We start from the raw sequence: 21,534 nt of genomic DNA, 5'->3' as shown, positions 1-21,534 counted from the left end.
TACCTAAACCTAGCTATAGCTGCGCTACTGTACACGTACTTACCCTGTCACGATGGTGATTATTTGTAGCTGCCTGCTCCTTTGTAACCTGCATTAGACCTGTATACGCTTCCCTATTACGCTAGCCTTATTTGAAGGTTACGAATGATGAGGCAGTTGTATAGATTTGGCGGGTGTGTACCAGTTTGGTTCCGAAGTGTGGAAGCTTTCTGAGGAGACTCCGGAAGAAACTAGAGGTTGGATCCGCTTCCCTTTCACGTCTGGTTGGACCACTCCACCGCGACCACCCCTCGGTCTCATTCCTGTTCTGTGTGAGTCCCAGATATCACCTCAGTAATAAATATAAATATAGTCAACCTCATCGACATCATCCAAACATCCCCCGTTCGACGTCGGTCACATCGTGACGGAATGGTGACCACCCTGTGACGGTTGAAACTTGAACAAAGTTGGCGGCTCTTCGGGCAAGTGCTCCTTGCCCTCGGCTTGCACGCCAGCCTCATTGCTTTGCTGACGCTTGTTTACGACTTCACGCTCTTATTAAACCTCACGACCAATTTTTATCCATTCCACCGTCTCACCAGTGCTGCTGCGTCTCCTTGAAGTTCACTGTCTTGCTTTGTACCCCTGTGCCACCCACAATCATGACCCTTCTGTTCAGAAACATCCGGCTTTACACTTACAGTGAGCAAGCCCTAGAGCTCTCATCTCGATCTTGCAATATGGAAGACATGGAGGCTGACCGGACATACTTATTGCAGTCGCATTGTTTGCGCTTACGGGAACAGTCCTAGGAATCGCGGCCCAGCTCGCGAGCGTGTTCCTTCCCAATCTGCATCGTGCGCTCATTCACTTCGTGTTATCGTATACTCCCCATGGTCCTCACGAGACAACTTATCGCATCATTCGCTCAGATGACTTTACGATATACTCTCTTGTGTGCCCGTCTGTCACGATATTCGTGCTCATTCTGCTGTGAGTGACTTCGATCGGTTGTGGCCCATTCGTCTTTCGTTCTGAGCGGAGATGTGTTTCGCAGGGTTATACATTCACAACCACGGATTGAAGCGTTTATATTCCTTCTCTTGGGTATTCTTTGGCTGAGTGAGTCTTTCTTCATGTTTCTTCCTCCCGCTGCTGGTATTCGCTGACGACCGTGCATGAAAGCTCTGGCCACGTGGCAATCGTGCGTACTTCATTACAAGCTATGATTGTTCACACTCATCTCCGTTCCATGCTTGTGGTATAGGGATGTAATCGGTCCCATAGAATGCTTTGCTTTGTCAGGCCAGACCACACAGGCTAAGAACGGTGGAACATGTGCGTAGATCTCGCTTCAGTAACGCCACATACACTCTGATGATACCTTCTTCTGCACAGTCAATGCTCAGCAATACTGCTATGAGTCCAAGGTCATCGAAGCATTTTCATGGGCAATGTTCTGTCTCAGTACGTTCTTTGCATTCATGCTTACCGGCTCCTTCCACTGGCTGTTTGACTGGCTGATCATTGCTTCTAGTCCTTCTTACATTCCTCTTCGTCATCACTCTGGCGAACAAGGCCCGAGGACTAGGACGTGCCTATGCATGGAGCGAAGACATCAACGAACTACCATGGTTCCACGAATACCAAGGATTCCCTCAAGCCAACGGAGCATACCCGCAGTACGCACCACAGCAAGTGCAGGGCTACCCATACAACATCAATGGCCAAGTCGTACAGCAGATGCCAGGACACAGCTTGGTCATTCAGCCTGGAGTGAATGGCGCTCCTGCGACGGTGCAACAGATTCCTGGTACTGTCCAGAGCTCCCAATATTAGGCGCTTTTTCAGTCAGGTGGTATAGAGCTGGGCCTTCTCTGTTTGTATTTTCATTCTCATCCATCTCTCTCGGACTTTGCGTTCCCTCAAATGTACAAAAGCCTCATACACTGTGCGTTCTGCGTTTTTTCTTGGATTATGAAACCGTGACCGCGGCTGCGCTGACAGACCAGCTGCAGCAGCATGCCGAAGTCGTGGATCTCTGTTCGTAGGCTGACACACCATGGAATGATCACATCTAATTCCAAAGCCAAACGCACGTTATCCTGCCCGCCCTATTATAATATCTTTGCGTCACAAGACGCGTGTTTGCCTCATGTCTACCTGGCCTTTTGCTTCATGGCCAGATGGGCTTGATAAAGCAAAGTCTCCCAGAATTCCGCGCTCTTCACTGCTGAACCCCCAAACCCACACTACTCTTCTTACCCTCTTCTGTCTTTTGAGTATTATCCCGTCTTTCAGATGACCTTGTTCCGTGAGCGTCTCGCGCAATCACTCGTCCTAGGTAAAATTTTCCAACTTGCCGCCTTGTCCTTCTTCCGTGATCCCAGGAGCTGAACTTTAGAGGTTGTTCTTTCCTGAAGCGGGCGGCGCTGCATTCTCCGGATGGACTCTCATGAAGCTGATTCCTCATAGCATGCGTACGTGTCCCTAATCCTACTGTACCTCTCACCATTGTTCTCTATCGCACCGGATCATTCCCCCCTCCTCTCAACTCTCTCCGCCTCGAACGTGAGCGTAAACGCGTGAATATGAACACTGAGAATTAAAACAACGTTGCTTCCCTTATCGTGTCCTTTGTCTCGTCCTCGTCATTCGCCGGGCGCGCAGTTTCCTTCACCCTCACGCAAACCTCCGTGGCCTTCCTGGCCATCGCCTCCCTGATGGTCTTGTGAGTTGCTTTCTCTCCATTCTTTGATCCCATCCCATCCTCGTTCTCTTCACACGCCCACAGGTACCCCATTGCGCAATCGGCTCATATCACGCCCATTACCACATCACACTGTCTATACTTTGTCGTCTGCATCACCGTTACCCGCCGGCCGGCTGACGCTTTTACTTTGAACTTTAGTATCATAGCACATCATCGGAGGAGCGGGGACTTGCTCGACCAGCGGCAGGAAGAGTTGACGCTCATCGCCGCGTTTGGGTTTTTGTTTTTCGGTGAGCGTTCAACCTTCACCCATCTACCTCCCTTTCAGCGCCTCTGCAATGATCAAAATTACATCATCGCTAACTTCGTTCTTGTGCTTCCGTGGGCTGGCGTATGTGGGTGGGTGGCTTTGCAGCGATGTTGATGGCGTGGCGAGCGTTGGGGAAGAATGACTATGCGGGCGGGGACATGGCTGCTGCCAACCCGCCGCGTCAGGATGGGTATAGTAATAGTCGGGGAAGGTCGTGGCCTTGTTCTCCGAATGATGCGTACTGTGTCGTGGAGGAGTGGTCGTATTATTAAGGACCTAGTATCGTCGTTGAGAGGCATCGAAGCCGGAATGGCGACAGGTTCGTCAATAAAGCGATGGCTGGACCTGAACGGGTGGATGTCAGGTATCGAAACTAATGTATACGTAGGCACACGTTAAAATGCACTGGTTGTTGTTTTATGGTCGACGGGTCTTGTGTTATGTATTCTGGCTCTTTCAGACAGCAGAAATTGGTTGTGGCCCAAATGTGGCCCCTGTAACGTGGAGAAACAATAACGTGCGATCGGAAACCTCGGAATCATGGCAGAGGATACTTCCGTGATAAGATTAGATTACACAGCCCGGGTTGAAACGCTAGCACTACTGGTGCTGTAGCTGCTCGCTACATCACCCTTGCCCCTACCACCACCTCGCTTCGAACTCAGTCCGCCTGCCTCGCCTACATACCCCAACGAAACCCTACGATGATATGTCGCCCTTTCATCTGCTGCTTTGGAACAGATCCTGATAATGCTGTCGTCGTCTCTACAGCGCTAACCCCAAACGCCGCATCGAAACCGATGTCATGAAGATGTAAGTGCGGTCGGCCACTCACGCACCTCCACCACGCTTCGTATGCTGATCATGAATGCTCTTTTTCTGCTCTAGGATGATGTCTGATCTGGAGGTCAGCTTGGTCAATGACAATATGCAGGAGTTCTACGTTCGCTTCTATGGACCCCCAGAGAGTACGTCCCGCGTTGTGAACGCCATCGCACGAGCACGAGCACGAGCTAATCACCGCACGCAATCACACCACTTCATTGTTATCGCAGCTCCCTTCGCTGGTGGTGTCTGGAAGATCCACGTCGAGCTCCCAGACCAGTACCCGTTCAAGTCACCCAGCATCGGATTCATGAACAAGATCTTTCATCCTAACATCGACGAACTGTACGCTCACTCCTACTCCGCACTCTCCCGCGTGGTCAATGTCTGACGATCTACGACTGTATTTCGTACCCTTGCAGGAGCGGCTCTGTCTGCCTCGACGTTATCAATCAGACGTGGTCGCCTATGTTTGGTACGAACGGAGTCATCATCTCTCACCCCTTCCCACGCAGAAGACCCTGGACGTTTCGACTTATCCCTCTCCTTGGTTTGATCATTAAACCTAGATATGATGAACATCTTCGAGACTTTCCTTCCTCAACTGCTGCGGTACCCAAACCCGAATGACCCTCTGAACGGTGAGGCGGCAGCTCTGCTTATGCGCCATCCGAAGGAGTACGATGCCAAGGTGAAAGGTAAGCCGCCGTCCCGCACCTTATGTCTGTTCAGAGTGTTCTCATCGTTCTCTGGCGTATTTTCCTGCTGCGCTCTAGAGTATGTGCAGCGGTTTGCTACGAAGGAGGCTGCGGATAATGCTGCTGGTGGTGAGGAAGAGGAGCCAGACGCGGAGATGAGTGACATTGGGAGCATCAGCGGGGATGAGATGGAGGCATGACCGCTGACTCTCGTTCCTCTAATCTCTGACCCGTCACGTCTGCTCACGATCTCACATCCTTTGTTAGTTTCGCCCCATCCTTGCATTTCCTAAGCCCCCATCTACCTGATCCAACCGTTCTCACTGTAATTATATAGAATCCACACCCCTCGGGAGGCGTTCATACTGTCCCCTCAGCCTTCTCTCCCCTTCCTGATCCCCTCATCTCGCTCTCCCGTTCTCTCTGTTATTTGGACACATGTTTTCTGCTTGTATGTAAATCTCATTGGCTTCCTGCATATCACCCGTAGCTTGATCAACCACCCTCTACCCCATGTTTCGCATCGTCTCTTTCATCTCTGTTTAGTTATGATCGGTATCGCCGAGTTTTCTCCTCTATGTACTCATATAATGGGCGACCGTGTCGTGTGGAATAGCATGCTTTTTATGATGTTACAAGCGATCAAGTGGGGGGAAAGGCGCAATCGAGAAGATGAAGCTGATAAGTTATTTCAATGTACAATACAAAAAGCCCTGATCAACTTTGCGAACCCGCAGGTGTTGAAGGTGAGGATTCCATCGGGGTGGACGGGATGAGTTCATCGACCTTTTTCCGGATATCCATAGCGGACTGTCGTATAGAACAAGGCCAAAACGCGGTAAGCGTGTGACGCTACGCCACACCGACCGAGGAAATGACTGTACGTACCTTGACGAGCAAGTCGATCTGTGCCTTCACGCTGTCTGCGGTGGCGGCATTGGCCTTGCTCTCTTTCAGGAGCTCTTCTTTCTGCTGTGTGAGTTCCTTCACTCTACGGTCTAACCTAATGGGAGCGAGCGGAGCGGACGACGGTGAGAATCGCACATGAATAACGTGAACGCCCATTCGGGCACGTTGCTGGTGAGACTGACCTCTGGCGTTCAACGAGCTCAAAGCTGAGTCTGTTCAGCATCAGCTGGTGATGATTAGACATCACGTCCTGCGAATGGGCCTCGGGTGGTGCCCGAACCACGAATTCGTCAATGGTATACATGGGGATGTCCTGGTAAATCGAACTGTGGCGAGGGAAGATTCGTGAGACACAGAGGGTCAGAAAGCGAGAGAACGAGCGAATGGGCGTACGCGAATTGTCGACATTTCTCGATCTCACGTTCCAGGTGTCGTTTCTCGTATTGCAAGTTCTGGAGACCCAAGTGGGTCTGGTCCATGTCATGGCGAGCGTCCGCGGTGGCCTGCTTGTGGTTGCGTGTGGCGCTGTTCGCCGCTCGGTTGAGCGCTTTGAGGCGGGCGAAGAGTGCGCCTGCGCGTATGTGCACGTCTGAGGCATCTTTCGTAGACGGTGTGATAGATACGAGCTCTCTGAGGTCGTGGAGGGCATCGTCCGGGCAGGGTGGGAGAGCACTCTGGTCGTTGGCCATTGGAACTGTCCTTGTCGGGAGAAGAGAGGCAGCAAGCGCGCATTGACCAATCGTCACCACTGATGCGTCCGGCCCGGGCGGTCGGCCGAGCGGTGGATGAGAGTGGGACCTTCGTCAGTCAGCTAAATAAGAGAGTTGCGTAGACCCATCCACCCTCTCCCGCAGACCACCCACCGACATACTTATTTCTTCTCTTATTTCTCTCTATATCCCTCTATCTGAATCATGGCTGGCGTTATCCCATCGATGCAAAGCGAGAATCATGAACTCAAGGATAACACGGTCATCATCGGTGCGCAAGTTCCCCTATTCCGTCATCTTTATCCCGCTCACCACTCTCTGCAGTGTTCGGTGCCTCCGGCGATCTCGCAAAGAAAAAGGTTCGATGCGATGTACTATGCAGAGGTAATTCTTATGCTTATCTGAAAACTATATAGACTTTCCCGGCTCTATTCGGTCTCTATCGCGATGGTTTCCTCCCAAGAGACGTCAAAATAGTAGGCTATGCGCGCACAAAGATGGACGAGGCAGAATTCCACAAACGCGCAACATCGTACATCAAGAACGCAGACAACAACGAGGAGATCTCCAAGAAGATAGACGAATTCAAGAAACTCAGCACCTACGTCTCCGGTGGTTACGAGGACGATGCATCTTTCCAAAATCTCGAGAAGCACATCGCGCAGATCGAGTCTGGCTACGAAGGAGAGGAGCGCCATCGTCTCTTCTACCTCGCACTCCCACCATCCGTCTTCATCCCCGTCGCTGCTCACTGCAAGAAAAACTGTTATAGCAAGAAGGGCATCAACCGCATCATCGTCGAGAAGCCTTTCGGAAAGGACCTCGAGTCGTGCAGAGAGCTTCTCAGCGCACTCAAGGAGCACTGGACCGAGGATGAGACGTTCCGTATCGATCACTACCTTGGGAAGGAGATGGTCAAGAACTTGCTCGTCCTCCGTTTCGCTAATGTGGCTATGGGTGCTGCTTGGGACAAGAACTCCGTCAGCAACGTCCAGATCACGTTCAAGGAGCCTTTCGGAACAGAAGGTCGTGGTGGTTACTTCGATGAGTTTGGTATGATCCGTGATGTCTTGCAGAACCGTGAGTGTCTATCGCCAATCCCAACGGCAGGTTCGTGAACGGAAACATTCCAGATCTTTTGCAGGTTTTGAGTATCTTGACTATGGAGCGACCTGTCTCCTTCTCTGCAGAGGACATTCGTGACGAGAAGGTGAGCATCTCAGTCCCTCTCATGCGTGTACACCGTTCTCACCGGCCGCAGGTCAAAGTTCTCCGCGCGATCCCGCCAATCGAGCGTTCGGATACGCTTTTGGGCCAATATGTCGCCGCCAACGGCAAGCCCGGATACCTCGACGACGACACGGTCCCGCACAACTCCGTATGCCCTACGTTCGCTGCCACCACGCTCTGGATTCACAACCCACGGTGGGAGGGTGTGCCTTTCATTCTCAAGGCTGGAAAGGGTGCGTACTCTCACCCGCTCTCACACATTTCTGCCGGACCAACGCGCTGAGGAACGTTTCATCTTTGTTTCCGACTATCATCCTCGATGTAAATTTTATTCTCATCGTGTTCAGCCTTGAACGAGGCGAAGGTCGAGGTTCGCATGCAGTTCAAGGATGTCACCCAGGGCATCTTCAAAGACATCTCCCGCAACGAACTCGTCCTCCGCATCCAACCCTCCGAAGCCGTCTACCTCAAACTCAATACCAAGACTCCCGGACTTTATACCCGCGCGCTCCCGACAGAGATGGACCTGACTTACAAGAGACGGTTCACCGAGACGAAGATCCCAGAGGCATACGAAGCCCTCATCCTCGACGCCCTCAAGGGTGATCACTCCAACTTTGTTCGTGACGATGAGCTCGATGTTGCTTGGAAGGTTCGTCGCGTCGTCAATACCTTCAGAGTAAGGTGACTGACACGACTTGGCGGGTGTAGATCTTCACGCCCATCCTGCACTGGATCGATGGCAAGAGCGGACAACGTCCCAAGCCTGTGCCATACCCTTACGGCTCACGGGGACCCAAAGAGCTCGATGCTTTCGCTGCCAAGTATGGCTACAAGCGGTCATCTGAGGGATAGTGGGTGTCCTCGTCATCCTGCATCCTACTCTTCCGATTGCTGACGTCTGCCTCCCCTTTGCAACCACCACAGCTCTTGGCCAGTGACGAACATGGCTGCTCTTTAAATACCACTAACGTATGGATCGGTCCTGGGGTGTACGACGAATGAAGATGAATAGTAGACGAAGAAGAAGAAACCGCATATATATTTTTGTGTTGTCCGAGTCATTGTTGTTGTTCGAGTGCCCTACGTGTTGTGTTGTGCGTGCGTCGTTTTCTGCGCTGTTCCTTGTCGTCGTTGTACTTGCTACCATAGCTGCTCGCACACCGTATACACCATATAGACTATCAGAAGGCCTCACGAATGTATTCTCTCCGTTCCAAAGCACATGATCACAATTGTATGTATTTGTTCGAACCCGAAACCAGCATCCTCGCCAGCTACTGCATGGACGCACGGTTCTGTCCCCTGCGTCGGCTGCATATGATCCTCTCGTCTTCGTCTTCGCCGATGTCGGACTGTCGGGTAGCGTGCGAAAGCGCTTGCAATAATTGGCGGCCGCGAAGTACGTACTGCATGTCAGTCAGTCACCTTTGCGCCAACTGCTTCGCCAACGCCAACGCCATCAGCATCGATGGACCAGTCGACCAGCAGTTCATCGCGGCCGCTATACATTCGGTCATGGTCGAAGGTACTTCCTCGGAGATCGACGACACTAGTAAGTTAGACGCATTCAGACCCGGGGATGAAGTGGATGTTTGGACCCTGTTGAAGGAGTTCCAAGGAGTTGAAAGGAGCTTCCTTACCAGAGTGAGTTCTTCAAGGTTCTTCATCAACATCAACATCGGCATCGCGGTGATGGGATCGTGATTTGGAATGGAGTTCAGATTCTTGCTCGCTTGGTGGGGTTGCCGCCGGGCGGTGCGAATCATGCGATGCGAGGAGCACGGATGCATGTATGTATGTATGTATCTTTTACGAGCGTTGATGCAGATGATGACTCGGGTAAGTAGGTTGATGGATCTTTCGCCACTTGATGCCACTGTGTGCGCCACACTTGACTCGGGCTGTTGAACTTGGAACGGTCGGATGTCAAGAGAGTTCATCTCCTACTGTATACTGTGGCGCAGCTATGGAGCGATCCCACAGGTTTGGTTCTTGGATGACCGTGCACTTATATGGTCATGAGTACTGTATGGGACGGGCAGGGGGTAGGGTTTGACAGTCGTGTGAATATAGAGACTCGCACGCCGCAAGCAGGTACAGGACCATAAGTAATAGTCCGAACCTCAGGCTGCCAAGTTCCTTCCAATAATTGCAACGTTAACTGGCTCGGTGGTCGAGTCGGACATGGTGTTCTGGCAGAGATCGAGGTCGGGTCGGTTGGTGAGATCATCAAACATAGGATACAACAGCTTGAATGTAGATGTACTTATTACTGTACTACCAGTGCTCGAGCAAGGAAGGAATAACCAATATGTAGATGCAGTATACGTATCCATATATTATCGAAGTGCATTTCTATGAACGATGGAGAGAGTCACTCTCTCCGATGCGCGGGGGAGTGATGTGCTGGATGCGTAGACGATGGGTATTTTTACTCTATAGAGTCTGGATCATTGACAGGCACTGGCAGTGTAGAAATTCAAAATTTAAAAGTGTACTACGTGCAGACAAACGATAGAGCGGGTGGGTGTGGGATCCGGGGCGGTAGCAGGCACTGACAAGCAACGTGGCGCGTTGTTACTTGTATTGTATTTGTGTCGTGTGTCCTATGGCCTTCGACGACGGCATCCAAAGATACACAAACAAAAATCGAAGATGCTTATGAAGTGTGAAATGAATGAAGAGAGGACAGGTGGCGCAGTGCAGTGCAGGCTGCCGACGTGGGTGGCAGGTACACAGTAGAATAAGTAGTTAGTAGTAAGGAAGAATGCGGCGATGGGTAAGAGTGGGTGGGTGGGTGGGTGAAGGAAAGAAAAGCAAAACCGCATGAAACGGTCGAATAATATAATGCATATATAGATACTGACGTGGTTATGCCAGTGGGTTTATATGGGCCAGAGGGATGGAGTGAACGAACGGGTGAGTGGGTGAAAGAAGTGAGCGGTAGCGGTACACTGGCAGATGACAAAAAAGGGCGTTTTGAGGACGAGGGGTCGACCGACGACCGCAAGACGACAGAATATTGAGATTAAAGATAGAGCCCGTCACCCCAAGGAAAGATAATAGAAGATCGGGAACAAAGATGGATGTCCACTGCCCCCGATTGCAATAAAAGAAGAGAAGAACGAGTATAAGAGACAAAATGGGTCGGATCCATGGGATATTATACGCAAGCTACGAGATACAGGATGTATGGGAGACACGATGCCAGATATGGTGGTAGACAGGAAAATATGAAGGTAGAGATAGCTGGAAGACGGTGACGTTGAAGCCGATGCTAGCAGATGATACATCCGCTCGTAAACCACCTGAATAACAAGCGTAAGCTTTCATTTCGCGAAGATAAGTAGTCTGAAAATAGCACCGACCAGTTGCTCTTGAGCTGCTCTATCCAATACACGACTAACCGCAACCGAAGCCGTGGCGACTTAATAGGCAGCAATTTCGACTTTTCGATCTCGTCGATGGGCAAGACCTAAACCAGACCGCGTATAAGCTTCAGGCCCTATATAATATGTCATACGCAAGAGAGGGGGGGACTCACCAAAGCCATCCAAAAACTAAAGTTGCTCGGATCCGTAGGCATCGGGCCATACGTATTATTCAATCTCTGGACGACCCACGGCGCAGCGCCAGCCTGCAACTGGTCCACGAAATTCCGACAAAACTCCATGAGCGCCTCGTTGTTCGGGACCGTCTGGCGCGCTCTCTGGAAGACAGAAGCGATCCGCAGATTTTCTGGCGGGGGAGGAGGCTGTGGGCCCGATCTCAAGGAAGATGGGTTAGAGGCAAGCGAGGATGACTCGGCGTCGTTCAGGACGGCTGTCAGGCTGGCTTCGGAATCGCCCAGATCCCGTGGAAAGTCGTCGATCCTGATGGCCATAATGCCACAAAAGAATGGAAGGTACGTCAGGAGTGAACTTGGTAAGGTCTATGCAGAAAGCGGCCTAAAAAAGTCTCTTACCGCTCGACCCTTCCAAGCATGTAGCCGTCCAACGTCCCTCGCTCCATAATGCGAAATCGATGCGTGCCCCATGTCTCGATCAAGCTACGACCATCCGCCAACATCCTTACGCTTCGAATCTCGAGCATGGTCCCATAGTCGTTGCTGGTGCTTTGTGATGTGCTCCGCGAAGGCATGATCATGCCAAAGCACGGTGTCGGAGACGCCAAACACCGTCGCAGCATCAATCGATACCTGCGGCCATCAAGAATGAAATTCAAAAAGGAAAACAAGCGCAAAACGTCAGCCAAGATGCAAAGTCAAAAGTGGAGCTAAGAGCGGCGATAGAGAGCCCTCGGGGACGCGTACCGTGGCTCAAAAAAATGGAGGATGACGGACATGCCCGGAAAGGAGAGTTGGCCGACGAATATCGGTGTATCGAGGCGCGCGATCCGGGCCTCTTCGTCTAAGAGTCTACCTCGTTCTGCATACACGTCCGGAAATGCCTCCAGAACTGGACAAGTGACGTCAGACGAGAGGGACTGAACGGGAAAATGGAAGGGCGCTGACCGATTTTCAGGACGGTTTGGTTGAACGGGTGATCCTGAAAATAGGTAAAACCTGAAAGGTCTTGTCGACACAGTGGGCACTGGCTGCTGTGGTCCAGAGACCTCTGGAGACATTTGGCGCAAAATGTCTGTGATAGTTGGGTCAGTACGTCAGAAAACACAAGGCGCTGGGAGCGTTGACGCACATGTTGACACGGAGTCGTAACCGGTTGATAAAACAACGCGAAACAAATCTCGCAACTGAGGTCACCCATCAGTTCTTTCTCGAATTCTCCGGGACGTTCCTGAGGACCCTCTGGCGAGCCAGTAGAAGACCGTCTTCTTCGACGGCGTTTCCGAGGACGGTCATTTGGACTGTGAGAGCATTCTCTGGTTGGTTCTGAAGAATATGGCGGAAGAGAAGGACGGGTTTGTGGTGTGGCGGGATGAGCCGGGGGAAGGCCAGAAGTGGATGGAGTAAGAAAACTCGAGGTGTTGGAGGAGGATGGTAACGCGAATGACGAGAGCGAAGGATCTTCGTGTTCAGGGCCTCTGTCGTCATCCGAGTCCTCGCTATCATCCTCGTGGGGGTGGATAAACTGACGAGCGTTGGGCTGCTCGCTTGTGTGAGAAAGACTGGCGAGAAGTCTGCTGACAGTGACGTCTGTGGAGGAGGTTGCAACTATGTTAGCAAATGCGCGTGCGGAAGGGTCGACGGCGTTTGCGGTGGCGGGGAAGAAAGTGACATGAGAGGTAGGATGAATGTTGGGTGCGAGTGGAGCGGTGGTGGAGGAAGCGCAACCGGTTACGGGGCAAATTAACGGTGGATGGGGAGCTGAAGACTGTCTGAGGGGCAGATGGCCTCTGCAAACGGTGTGGCCACAGAGCAGAGTTATGGGCGAGACGAGAAGAGACGAAGAGCAGGCCGGACAGCGGAGGACGGGGCGGAGACGGTTGTGCATGGGGACTGGAGGCGGAGAAGGAGGTGGTAGGGGAGGTAGGGTAGGAGTATTTGACGAAGCATTGGAAGGTGTGCAGGATGAGGTAGGTGGTAGTTCCGATCTGGGGGGAGTGGATCGAGAGGGACGGGATGGAGGATGTCTGATCGTGCTCGGGCCAGGCACTGGTGCTAGCTCAACATTCACAGAGCGCGAAGGAGGAGGTCTCCGCTGCCGTTCAGGAGGGCTGTGGCCCCGATGTGCAGCAGGGCGAGAGGGGCCATCGCGGGGCACAACGGAGCGGGCAGCACTCGGCGACGGTGGACGCAGCGTGGGCGTCGGGGAGCGTTCGCTGTGGGCGTCGTGTTCATCGACCATGGGAGGTGTAGTGAAGGTAGCAGAGAGAGTGGCGAGCGCTATAAGCATCGAAGGCAGCATTTCAGTCTTGAGGGGGCCATCGCGCCAGCCGGCCCCGATCCTGATCCAGTCTGCGGCGTCTCGCGCGACGATGTTCCCTCGTCTGACTCACTAACGTCATTTCCTCCCCGACCTATTCCACGCGACCCTTTCCCTCGCTCTCGACACTATCCCCGCCTGCTTTTCCTGCATAAAATATACACAAAGCTCGCGGAATCGGGGCCCGTCCGGTATTGCTGTCTCCAGGAGGTCGGCCACACATCGGCTACAAGGGCAACGATCGATGCTGCGAGTGACGTTTGCCAAGCTGCTGGATCTCTGAATCGAGCATCCCACGTGTGCCACGTGGGTGCCTGTAGATCCGGCGGCCCCGGACGTCGTCTCGGGCAACCAACGGGCAACAGTGCCACACTTCCTCTGCTATCCGTCGCTGCTGCTTCTGGGCCACACCGCCATGAAGGCCCGCTCGTCTGCAACGGCCTTGCCCCTGCTCTCTTCGCCCAATGTCCCTCCACTCGCACAGAGGGCGTCGTCGCAGCCCGCAACGCCGGGCGTGGCCCCTCCACCGAGTCCGCTGCTCTCTATACCCTCCGCGAGACCGAGGCTGTTGATGCCCACAGTGCGTGAACCTCGTCCTCCCTCTCTAGCGCATGCTAGCCCGACAGGATCGCCCAAGTCTACCAAAGTCAAGAACTCCTCCACAAAGATCATCCGTTCTCGTTCCGCTTCCCTCTCCATTTCCCTTTCTCCTTCTCTGCTCCACCCTCCTAAGGACACTGGCGCCGAGTGGTTAGGATTCAACTGCAAGTTCGAGATAGTGCAGGAGCAACTGGAGATTGAAGGCTATCAGATACATGCCGTTGAGAAATGGTATTTCCCTCTCGTTCGTGGTTTGCCTACTTGACTAATCCGTCGTAGGGTCACAGAGCGAATAGCGCCAGTTGTAACGCTGGCTGTATACACAGGCGATCCAGAGCACAAAGTGTGCTTCCTATCTCCGTCTTTCCCACCCTGCTCCTGATCTTTGTCTCTAGATCACCGTTACTGCTCTAAGCCCGTGCTACAGCCTTTCTGTGGTCGAAACACAGGCAGAATGGGACAAGGTCATTCGCGAGCTGCGCCAGTCCGGTGCTCGTCCTAAGGAGGTATGCCTCGCTCCCAGATTCTTGACGACTCCTCATTGCTGATATTTGGACCTAGACTGTGCACGGAACCCTCATGGTCACCTCCCTTGCCAACTTCCGTTCGGACTACACCATCGTCCACGTCCCAAGCGGCTCTTTCCTCGAAGCCCGGGAACGTCTATATACCAACATCAACCTTCTTCGCATGGGATGTGCGGGAAGGACTGCTCTGACCTTGGAAGAGCCCAGGTATGACAATGTCGAACTTTGCGCGGTGCCCTACTTCCCATCTCTTGGCCCATTCTAATCCACATCATTTAGCGATACGACCAAAGACCGCTTCATCGGCATGTACAACCTCCCCGACAAACTCAGATCCACCGAGCTCTTCGGCGCGACGACACTAGAGCTCGTGAAGCTCGTCCAAGCCGGCCTTTCGATCTTCGGCAAATTCGACCTGTCCCCGGAAGAGCGCAACGGTTTGTTGTGCGATGTTACGGTGAACGGGATCCAGCGATGGATCGCGGAGATAGGAGAACCATGTCTCGGAGTCGAGGTGCGTGGATTCTCCTCTGTCGGGTCCTCTTTATACTTTTTCCTTTCCACCCCGCCCATCTGCTTCCGCCGGCGGTGGCGATGCTTGCTCGGGACAGTTCGCCCCGCGAGCCCCTTTGTGGGCCTGCTCAATCGTCAATGCTTCATTTCAACATTACTGATTTCGTACTCTCCGGATGGGCTCATCTAGCCCATGGAGAGGGTCGCAGATCCAACCATCGTTTCCGCTCTCCTCAGTCTCGTCGCCTGTATCCGCAACAAACTCTACGCTCTTGGTTACGGGCAGGTACGTTCCGCAAACATCATCAGCATTGCCACCCTTCCCCCCCTCCCTCTCCTACACGGTCTCCGTCCCTACCGGAAAGGACGAGTCACTGAACATATACCAAAACGCTCTCCCAGCTCTTTCCCAAAGACCCATTCATCGAACCGCATATCTTCGTGCAAGCGCTTCTCAACCTCCCCTCCGCACGCCTCTTCAACACATCCATCAACACCGCCATCACTGCCTCCCTCACCAACGCCTCTCCGCCTCATCCTCACACCTCAACCTCCCCATCCAGCACCACCGCCAACTCCCCCTCCAAACCGAAACCACTGCCTTACCTGACCCAGGAAACGATCGAGGCCATCGACGCCGCGTATACGAAGTTCAGACAGTCGGAGTCGTATAAGGTGCATAGGGTGTTGCTCAATAAGCTGGACGACTTCACGACGGATCTGAGGACGAGCACGAGTTCAGTGGTGGGTGGGGGGATCGGGAGTATCGGTGGGCATGGACATGGACATCATGGGCACGGACACGGACATAGTTCGTCTTATGGGGGCTCTGGCAGCAACGCCTCGAAGGATGGGTATGGCTACGGCTACGGGTATGGGTACAGCGGGTATGGTGGGCAGCCGGTGTTGAGGGACTCGTCGTCGTCGAGGAACGACGTGCCGATTGCGACGGGGGATATGGAACAGTTTGTGAGGATCGTGCAGGCGAGTGGGAAGGATGGGGCGGCGAGCTTGAGGTATTTGTGGTCGGGACGGTTGGCGCAGTTGGAGAAGAAGAGGTCGGAGAGGGTTATGTTTGAGGTGGAGAGAGAGAAGGACGATGAGAAGGAGAGGGAGAGAGATAAGGAGAGGAATGAGAGGTCGGATGGGAGGTCGACCGAGGATGAGAGTGAGTCAAGGGGGTGGACGGGGAGGAGAGTGCAGCGGAAGATCGAGTCGTGGACTGGGTGGGTTGTTGCTTGTTCGTGATTTCCTAATGCGTATTGACGGTATTTGGTAGGTTGAACCGTAAGAAGCAGAGCGTGGATCTCAGTGCGCGACATGGACACGGGAGCAAGCCCAGCGTCACAGGGGACACTTTTTGGGTCGGTAATCAATCTCCACCCGTCCCAGAAGTGGTAGTCTCGAGGTTTGTCTGTCGCTATTGTTGTCAATGTTGACGCTTCTGACGATACTGCTCAGAGAGGATGGAGAAGAGGAAGAACTGCTCAGTAGTGGCCAAGCTTCCCCCGCCTGTACGTCCTTCCATCTCCCCCACCACCATTCTCACACATCCTAATCCTTGTCTTCCTCACACCGAACAACCTCCCTTCTTCACAGCCCAACAAGGTTTCTACCTCAACACGAGCTCCCTCACCGTCGACGGAGGCTCAGCCACGAACCTCTCCGACTACGATCGCCGTCTGTCCGAATTCAACCACAAACGGCCGCGTGCGAAACCGACGTATCAGAGTCGGGTCACGAGCTGGTCGGACCCGTTGAGCGCGAGGAGGGGGATCACGCAGGATGACGGGACGGGGGCGGGGACGGGGACGGGGACGGGGACGGGGACGAGGAGGACGAGTATCGAGGAGAGGGAAAGTTTGAGGGTTGTGGGGAGTGTGGAAGAGGGGTATAGTAGGGATGATATGTCGGTGTTGAGTTATAAGCCTTATGAGGGGCAGGTGTTGACGAGGTATGTGTATCGTTAGGTTTTCTTGTTGGGGGATCAACAAAGGGGTGCTGAGGCTCACTTGTTTTGTTTTTGCTTTGTAGACGGAGAAGTTTCGACGACGCGTCGAGGTTGAAGGCTTTGCGCGTGTTGCCGGTGGATAGGATGAAGATCGACGTGGATCTCTGTGGACAATTGCTCATCATGCGAAGACGAGATCAGCACCTCGAAGGCGTCATCGCCGTCCTCCAGGTCCGTTGCTCCCTCCCTCCTTCCCTCCCTCCCTCCCTCCCTCCCCACCAGCAGCTCCGTGGTTTTCTGACATTCTACATAACATCACAGGTCCTCACAAGCCGCCTCTCCTCCACCAACGCCCGCATGCGCTCCGACTACGAATCGCACCAAGCCCTGCTCACCTCCATCGAACACCGCAGCAAACTGATCGGCGAGATCGAGCTCATCCGCGCGCGGACGTCGACGATGCTACAGGAGACTCACGCGCTCTCGTACGAAGCGGAACAGTTCAGGGTGCAGGATCTGTGGCATTCGGTCGCGCCACAGCGGAGGAACGTGATCGCTATGCGGGACAAGGTGTTCGGGACGAATCATGTGCATGCGACTGGTGCTGGAGTGAATGGGGCGAATGGGACGGGAGCGGTGGTGGGAGGGAGGGGGTCGAGGTTGCCGCAGGGATCGCATGGGGCGCATGGGAGGTTCAATAGGTTGCAGTGGACCCTTAGCGGAGAGGAGAGATTGGTGGATGCGTTAGGAAGGACGGAGAGCGAGGCGGAAGAGGAGGAGGGGTTACCGGAGGAGGGAGAGGAGGAAGAAGAAGATGTCGGACCTGTGGAGACGGGATCGGTTTTTAAGCCGGGTTGGTTGTTGAAGTTCTTTGAGAGCTGGGGAGCGAGGTGGCCTGGGGGTCTGAAGCCGAGGGGGAAGAAGGCGGAGCTGCCTGAGGCGCAGGTGACGGAGGGGACTACGGTCGGGGAGGTGGAGAGTGTGGTTAAGATCAAGGTGGAGGATGAGAGTGGGGAAGAGATCCCTGTGAGCCCGAGGCCTCCGCCAATCGTTCTTGAGGGGGAGATGTCGTAGTTCTACGTTGTGGCGAGTGGGACTTTTTTTTCGGGAACATCACCGTTGAATTTGCTTTGCTGTATCTTCTGTATTATACCCCATCTCACGGCTTCTTCCTTGTACCTATGGATATGTACCAGTATAATGATGCTCAATCATTCGAGCTTTTTTGTGTTTTACTTGGTCTGTGGCTGGGTGCGTCGTGGCCCCGATCTGAGCCGGGTGCTCGGAATGAGGTCACCAACGGAACAGCTACAGTTTCAAATTCCTGTCAAATCCAGAGCCGCGTGCCTTCACCTCGAACGCCTCCGAGTCTCCGCCACCCATCTCGTCCCCTCCAACCAGTCCACATCCCTTACGCCCAACACCAACATATTTCCCACAGAATACACACACACATACACGCACATACTCACGCGTCATATCACCACAACTTTTTCGCCACCATGTCCGCCCCCGGCTCCGCACTCTCCTCCCAACTCCGCCGGATCGCCACAAACTGGCCCGCAGATCCCATCCGGCCCAACATGCAGCTCAAGACGTTCCTCGAATCGCTTGCTGAGCACCCGAACCTCGCGTCGCGGCCGGCGGCGGTCGAGGCTGCGAAGGCGTTGCAGGAGAATCGGTGGATGAAGAAGGTACGTTGTACATGCATGCGTTGGTTGTTCGGTGTGCATACACCCCTTTCCTTTCATTCCTTGCTTTACTGGCTCTGCCTCGGTTCATCTACGTTACCGTTTCTGCTGTATCTTCCTATTGTGTGCAAGTGTGACCCGGACCCATGGGCTTGTTTACTGAATCGGTCATTTATTTATGGTTTTGTGTTCGTGTTTCTACCCTATAGTATCCCACACCGGAAAACGTGCTGAAGCCAAAGTCTATGCCGCATCATTACGAGAGGCTCGTCGAGGGCGTGGAGAAAAGTCTACAGGGCGTCGGTCGGCCATGGTGGAAGGTTTTCTTCGGGATATGGTGACGAGTTATGTGCATGTGTGTAGATGGGGACGGACTACGATGGGGTTAATTCAGACCTTCAGACCATCTCGATTCTCGACAGGATCCTTGGCCGATGCACCACGGGTATCATTGGGATATATTAATATGACGTGCGCCGGCATGTCGTGCGCTTTCTCCATTCGTGTCGCTTTTCTCACTTATATTATAGTTTTGGTTAGGCTTTTCATTTTGCTCCGACTCCGACATAAGCTACATAGCTCCTTCAAGCCATGCACCATGATAGAAATTAACCGTCGAACGGGTACTTTAAAAGCCACTGGATAGCGACTTTCCCCTTCCGTATACGCCGCTGCATCGTGTATCGTGCATAGCTGATGGAAGGGTGACGAAACTTCGACTCAAAGGAAAGTGAGAAACGCCACAGACGTCGACCACTTTTCAGGTCGGACAGGATTGACTATTGAATCCTGGATGCGATCAATCGCTCATGGACATATACTACTTACGTTTATTCGTATGCATCGTGCCCTGACTGTGGACTTCTAGTTCGATTCGCCGCTCCGTTCGCTGCGCGATGTCTCGGACTTCATATACTTACATGGCTTCACAAATCCACAGAAGACCTTCCCTTGCAACCAATAATTTAAACGCGCTCCTTGGTATGGTATCATGCACGTTGATTGATGAAGTCATAGACGCATTCTTGAGTGAGGCCTCGGTGTAAATCCATTCACTGAGCCAGTCAGACCGTTAAACTTAGGACGGGAAGACAGTCGTTCCCTTGAGATAAGTCAGACATTCCCGCCCGACCACCTCCATTCGGGAGGAGTGAACATGCAAGTCTCTTGTCAATGCGATTGCGGGCCATCGACTCCATACAATACCACAGCAGAAGCTTTTATTTTAAATACATAGATAAAGTCCTTTCGGGACAAGACAAGTGCATTCGGCAGGACGCTCGACGCTGAGGTTTCGTACGGGCAGTCCACTTCAGCTCTTCCGGACGGACATTTTACCCTGTTTGCGCATCGCCTTTTTACGGTCGCGCTCGAGGAGCTAGAATATGACGACAAAAAACGGAGTTGCGTGAGTAACTCGTTCGACCTTCCACTCACTCAGCCACCACTCCAACCAAAAAAAAACAAGAAGAAAAAAACAGAAAAACACGAACCTTCTGCTGCTCCGCCGCCGTCAACTTCGCCATCCTCTCATCCTCCGCCTTCTTCTTCGCCGCCGCCTTAGCCTCCAACGCCTCCTCCCTCTTCGGCTTCTCCCTCTCCTCCTTCAGCTCCTTCAAAAACTCCTCCCTCTTCGCCGCCAGCTTCTTCTTCGTCTCCGGGCGGAGGTTCGTGCGCGGTAAAGCGTCGACGAATTGGAAGAGGGCTGTGATGAGGGGAAGGGAGAGGTGGGCGGAGGAGGAGGGGAGGGAGTGTAGGGAGAGGATGACGTGTTTTTCGTGTTTGAGGGAGTCGGGGTGTTCGCGGGGGAGGTCGGTTACCTATGGGTGTTCGTTTGTTTTCGCGTTTCGGTTAGGTTAGGTTAGGTTGAGAGGAAGGGAGAAGGAGGAAGGAAGCAGGCTTACGGAGAGAGAACGGAAGTAGGGTTGGATGGCGGGATCGCGGAGGGCTTTGAAGACTGGTTCGCCTAGTTTGAGGAGGTTCTCGGTTACGTCGGCGAATTCTGTAGAGAGAGCGGTCTCAGATAATGGACGTTGGATGACGGTTGATACGGGACTAAGACGCGTACCGGTCATGACGGAGGCCCATTGAGGCAGAGCCGGATTCTCAGAAGAGCGCGTCCAAGTCTACATGTACGCGTTAGATATCGTTCCTGCGCGACGTTCTAAACAAAGGGAAGAGAATACTCACCAAGTCCCACCTCTCCTTCTGAATCGAAGTCAACTCGTTCTTGCTGACCAAAGCCCATACAAAGCCCGGAAGGACCACATCCGGATGCAGCTTGAAGTCCAACTGGATCTCGTCCTGGGGCACCCAAGTGAGCTGAACGAGCTCACGGATGACTTGGTAGAGGGTCTGGGAGAGGTCGTGACGAGGACGGAGGGTGAAGACGGTGTGGAGGGAGGCGACGAGGCGTCTGCCGGTGGAGAAGAGGAAAAAGTCGGAGTATCCGTCTTGGGTGACGCCACCGGCTGCGGGTTTGGAGAATTGTTTCTCGTAGAGGGACGCGTGGGCGTCGCACCTGGTGATGGGTAGAACGTATGGGTGAGTCAGGAGGCTGACGGGGGGAACGGAAGGGATGGGATGGACTAGACGAAGAGGCGTACCATGCATTGACCCGTTGCTCATTGTTGCGCTTCCCGAGGAAGAAGAACAAGACGTAGAAGAGTACACCGGCGAGGATGAAGGCCTCGGTTTTCAAAACTGATGTAGAGGCAGTGGTGAGTGGCTATCTGGCAAGAAATATAGGAGTTACAACATACGTCCTGGCCGAAACGCGAGGTATTTGGCGAAAGGATACTCTGGTCCATCATACTCCTCGAGAAGAGTGAGTGGAGGCGGGGAGAGGGACTGCAAGACCTTGTTGAACTGGCCGAGGAAGGACATCGAGCTCGAGGACTTAAACGAGCCGGAGTCGGAAGGAGGATCCCTGCCTCTCAAGTCGCCGCTCGCGTGGTCCGTCCGCCCGATGCCGGACGATGAATGTT

At 53.4% G+C, this 21,534-nt stretch overlaps 8 protein-coding genes across 8 annotated transcripts; 6 read left to right on the top strand and 2 right to left on the bottom strand.

Moving 5' to 3' along the window:
* The first annotated feature begins 510 nt into the window (after window positions 1–510).
* STEHIDRAFT_120605 (uncharacterized protein) lies at window positions 511–2,225 on the top strand. The gene is made up of 8 exons (XM_007302979.1): window positions 511–684; window positions 762–839; window positions 915–975; window positions 1,040–1,104; window positions 1,168–1,186; window positions 1,250–1,320; window positions 1,381–1,449; window positions 1,520–2,225. The coding sequence occupies exons 1-8, from the start codon at window positions 645–647 to the stop codon at window positions 1,819–1,821; spliced, it is 705 nt and encodes a 234-aa protein (XP_007303041.1). The 5' UTR covers window positions 511–644; the 3' UTR covers window positions 1,822–2,225.
* On the top strand, window positions 2,223–3,457 carry STEHIDRAFT_120604 (uncharacterized protein; the record flags this gene model as incomplete). Its single annotated transcript, XM_007302978.1, has 5 exons — window positions 2,223–2,326; window positions 2,406–2,462; window positions 2,653–2,713; window positions 2,894–2,985; window positions 3,111–3,457. Coding segments are annotated over exons 1-5 (262 nt in total), but the record flags the coding sequence as incomplete, so codon positions are not given.
* A 193-nt stretch (window positions 3,458–3,650) lies between these two features.
* Window positions 3,651–6,132, top strand: STEHIDRAFT_95622 (ubiquitin-conjugating enzyme). The gene is made up of 10 exons (XM_007302977.1): window positions 3,651–3,712; window positions 3,775–3,818; window positions 3,894–3,973; window positions 4,061–4,175; window positions 4,253–4,305; window positions 4,400–4,528; window positions 4,607–5,340; window positions 5,419–5,531; window positions 5,620–5,763; window positions 5,831–6,132. The coding sequence occupies exons 1-7, from the start codon at window positions 3,710–3,712 to the stop codon at window positions 4,726–4,728; spliced, it is 546 nt and encodes a 181-aa protein (XP_007303039.1). The 5' UTR covers window positions 3,651–3,709; the 3' UTR covers window positions 4,729–5,340; window positions 5,419–5,531; window positions 5,620–5,763; window positions 5,831–6,132.
* Window positions 6,133–6,282: 150 nt separating this feature from the next.
* STEHIDRAFT_146435 (glucose-6-P dehydrogenase) lies at window positions 6,283–8,338 on the top strand (the record flags this gene model as incomplete). Its single annotated transcript, XM_007302976.1, has 8 exons — window positions 6,283–6,418; window positions 6,472–6,506; window positions 6,564–7,227; window positions 7,281–7,357; window positions 7,409–7,610; window positions 7,725–8,029; window positions 8,089–8,231; window positions 8,305–8,338. Exons 1-8 carry the CDS (start codon window positions 6,352–6,354, stop codon window positions 8,336–8,338), a joined length of 1,527 nt encoding a protein of 508 aa, XP_007303038.1. The 5' UTR covers window positions 6,283–6,351.
* Window positions 8,339–10,176: 1,838 nt separating this feature from the next.
* Window positions 10,177–12,550, bottom strand: STEHIDRAFT_146434 (uncharacterized protein). The gene is made up of 7 exons (XM_007302975.1): window positions 12,078–12,550; window positions 11,894–12,020; window positions 11,693–11,837; window positions 11,345–11,578; window positions 10,925–11,252; window positions 10,749–10,855; window positions 10,177–10,688 (listed from the first exon to the last, which is right to left on the bottom strand). The coding sequence occupies exons 1-7, from the start codon at window positions 12,144–12,146 to the stop codon at window positions 10,658–10,660; spliced, it is 1,041 nt and encodes a 346-aa protein (XP_007303037.1). The 5' UTR covers window positions 12,147–12,550; the 3' UTR covers window positions 10,177–10,657.
* A 1,270-nt stretch (window positions 12,551–13,820) lies between these two features.
* Window positions 13,821–17,930, top strand: STEHIDRAFT_95612 (uncharacterized protein; the record flags this gene model as incomplete). Its single annotated transcript, XM_007302974.1, has 12 exons — window positions 13,821–14,096; window positions 14,145–14,208; window positions 14,261–14,371; window positions 14,427–14,599; window positions 14,672–14,906; window positions 15,096–15,191; window positions 15,308–16,131; window positions 16,185–16,313; window positions 16,367–16,419; window positions 16,505–16,859; window positions 16,940–17,087; window positions 17,178–17,930. Exons 1-12 carry the CDS (start codon window positions 13,837–13,839, stop codon window positions 17,928–17,930), a joined length of 3,201 nt encoding a protein of 1,066 aa, XP_007303036.1. The 5' UTR covers window positions 13,821–13,836.
* A 332-nt stretch (window positions 17,931–18,262) lies between these two features.
* Window positions 18,263–19,082, top strand: STEHIDRAFT_77424 (uncharacterized protein). The gene is made up of 2 exons (XM_007302408.1): window positions 18,263–18,550; window positions 18,757–19,082. The coding sequence occupies exons 1-2, from the start codon at window positions 18,359–18,361 to the stop codon at window positions 18,886–18,888; spliced, it is 324 nt and encodes a 107-aa protein (XP_007302470.1). The 5' UTR covers window positions 18,263–18,358; the 3' UTR covers window positions 18,889–19,082.
* Window positions 19,083–19,714: 632 nt separating this feature from the next.
* On the bottom strand, window positions 19,715–21,478 carry STEHIDRAFT_120599 (DUF1682-domain-containing protein). The gene is made up of 7 exons (XM_007302973.1): window positions 21,310–21,478; window positions 21,154–21,250; window positions 20,738–21,068; window positions 20,616–20,673; window positions 20,452–20,549; window positions 20,041–20,367; window positions 19,715–19,925 (listed from the first exon to the last, which is right to left on the bottom strand). The coding sequence occupies exons 1-7, from the start codon at window positions 21,431–21,433 to the stop codon at window positions 19,860–19,862; spliced, it is 1,101 nt and encodes a 366-aa protein (XP_007303035.1). The 5' UTR covers window positions 21,434–21,478; the 3' UTR covers window positions 19,715–19,859.
* Between the last annotated feature and the right edge of the window lie 56 nt (window positions 21,479–21,534).

This window comes from Stereum hirsutum (assembly GCF_000264905.1).
Source record: "Stereum hirsutum FP-91666 SS1 unplaced genomic scaffold STEHIscaffold_5, whole genome shotgun sequence".
Classification (NCBI taxonomy): domain Eukaryota; kingdom Fungi; phylum Basidiomycota; class Agaricomycetes; order Russulales; family Stereaceae; genus Stereum; species Stereum hirsutum.
Note: the sequence above shows the minus strand (reverse complement) of the source record. Positions and strands in the feature narration are given on the sequence as shown.

Coding starts and splice junctions, on each gene's coding strand:
- STEHIDRAFT_120605 (XM_007302979.1), top strand. CDS start 645: ATGACCCTTCTGTTCAGAAACATCCGGCTTTACACTTACA. Junction 976..1,039: donor ATATTCGTGCTCATTCTGCT/GTGAGTGACTTC, acceptor TGTGTTTCGCAG/GGTTATACATTCACAACCAC. Junction 1,321..1,380: donor GGCTAAGAACGGTGGAACAT/GTGCGTAGATCT, acceptor TCTTCTGCACAG/TCAATGCTCAGCAATACTGC.
- STEHIDRAFT_95622 (XM_007302977.1), top strand. Junction 4,306..4,399: donor GACGTGGTCGCCTATGTTTG/GTACGAACGGAG, acceptor CATTAAACCTAG/ATATGATGAACATCTTCGAG. Junction 4,529..4,606: donor GTACGATGCCAAGGTGAAAG/GTAAGCCGCCGT, acceptor GCTGCGCTCTAG/AGTATGTGCAGCGGTTTGCT.
- STEHIDRAFT_146434 (XM_007302975.1), bottom strand. CDS start 12,146: ATGGGTGACCTCAGTTGCGAGATTTGTTTCGCGTTGTTTTATCAACCG. Junction 11,579..11,692: donor CTCCATTTTTTTGAGCCACG/GTACGCGTCCCC, acceptor TGATGGCCGCAG/GTATCGATTGATGCTGCGAC. Junction 10,689..10,748: donor GAGCAGCTCAAGAGCAACTG/GTCGGTGCTATT, acceptor CTTGTTATTCAG/GTGGTTTACGAGCGGATGTA.
- STEHIDRAFT_77424 (XM_007302408.1), top strand. CDS start 18,359: ATGTCCGCCCCCGGCTCCGCACTCTCCTCCCAACTCCGCCGGATCGCC. Junction 18,551..18,756: donor AGAATCGGTGGATGAAGAAG/GTACGTTGTACA, acceptor TCTACCCTATAG/TATCCCACACCGGAAAACGT.
- STEHIDRAFT_120599 (XM_007302973.1), bottom strand. CDS start 21,433: ATGTCCTTCCTCGGCCAGTTCAACAAGGTCTTGCAGTCCCTCTCCCCG. Junction 20,368..20,451: donor CCTACTTCCGTTCTCTCTCC/GTAAGCCTGCTT, acceptor GAACACCCATAG/GTAACCGACCTCCCCCGCGA. Junction 19,926..20,040: donor CGGCGGCGGAGCAGCAGAAG/GTTCGTGTTTTT, acceptor GTCATATTCTAG/CTCCTCGAGCGCGACCGTAA.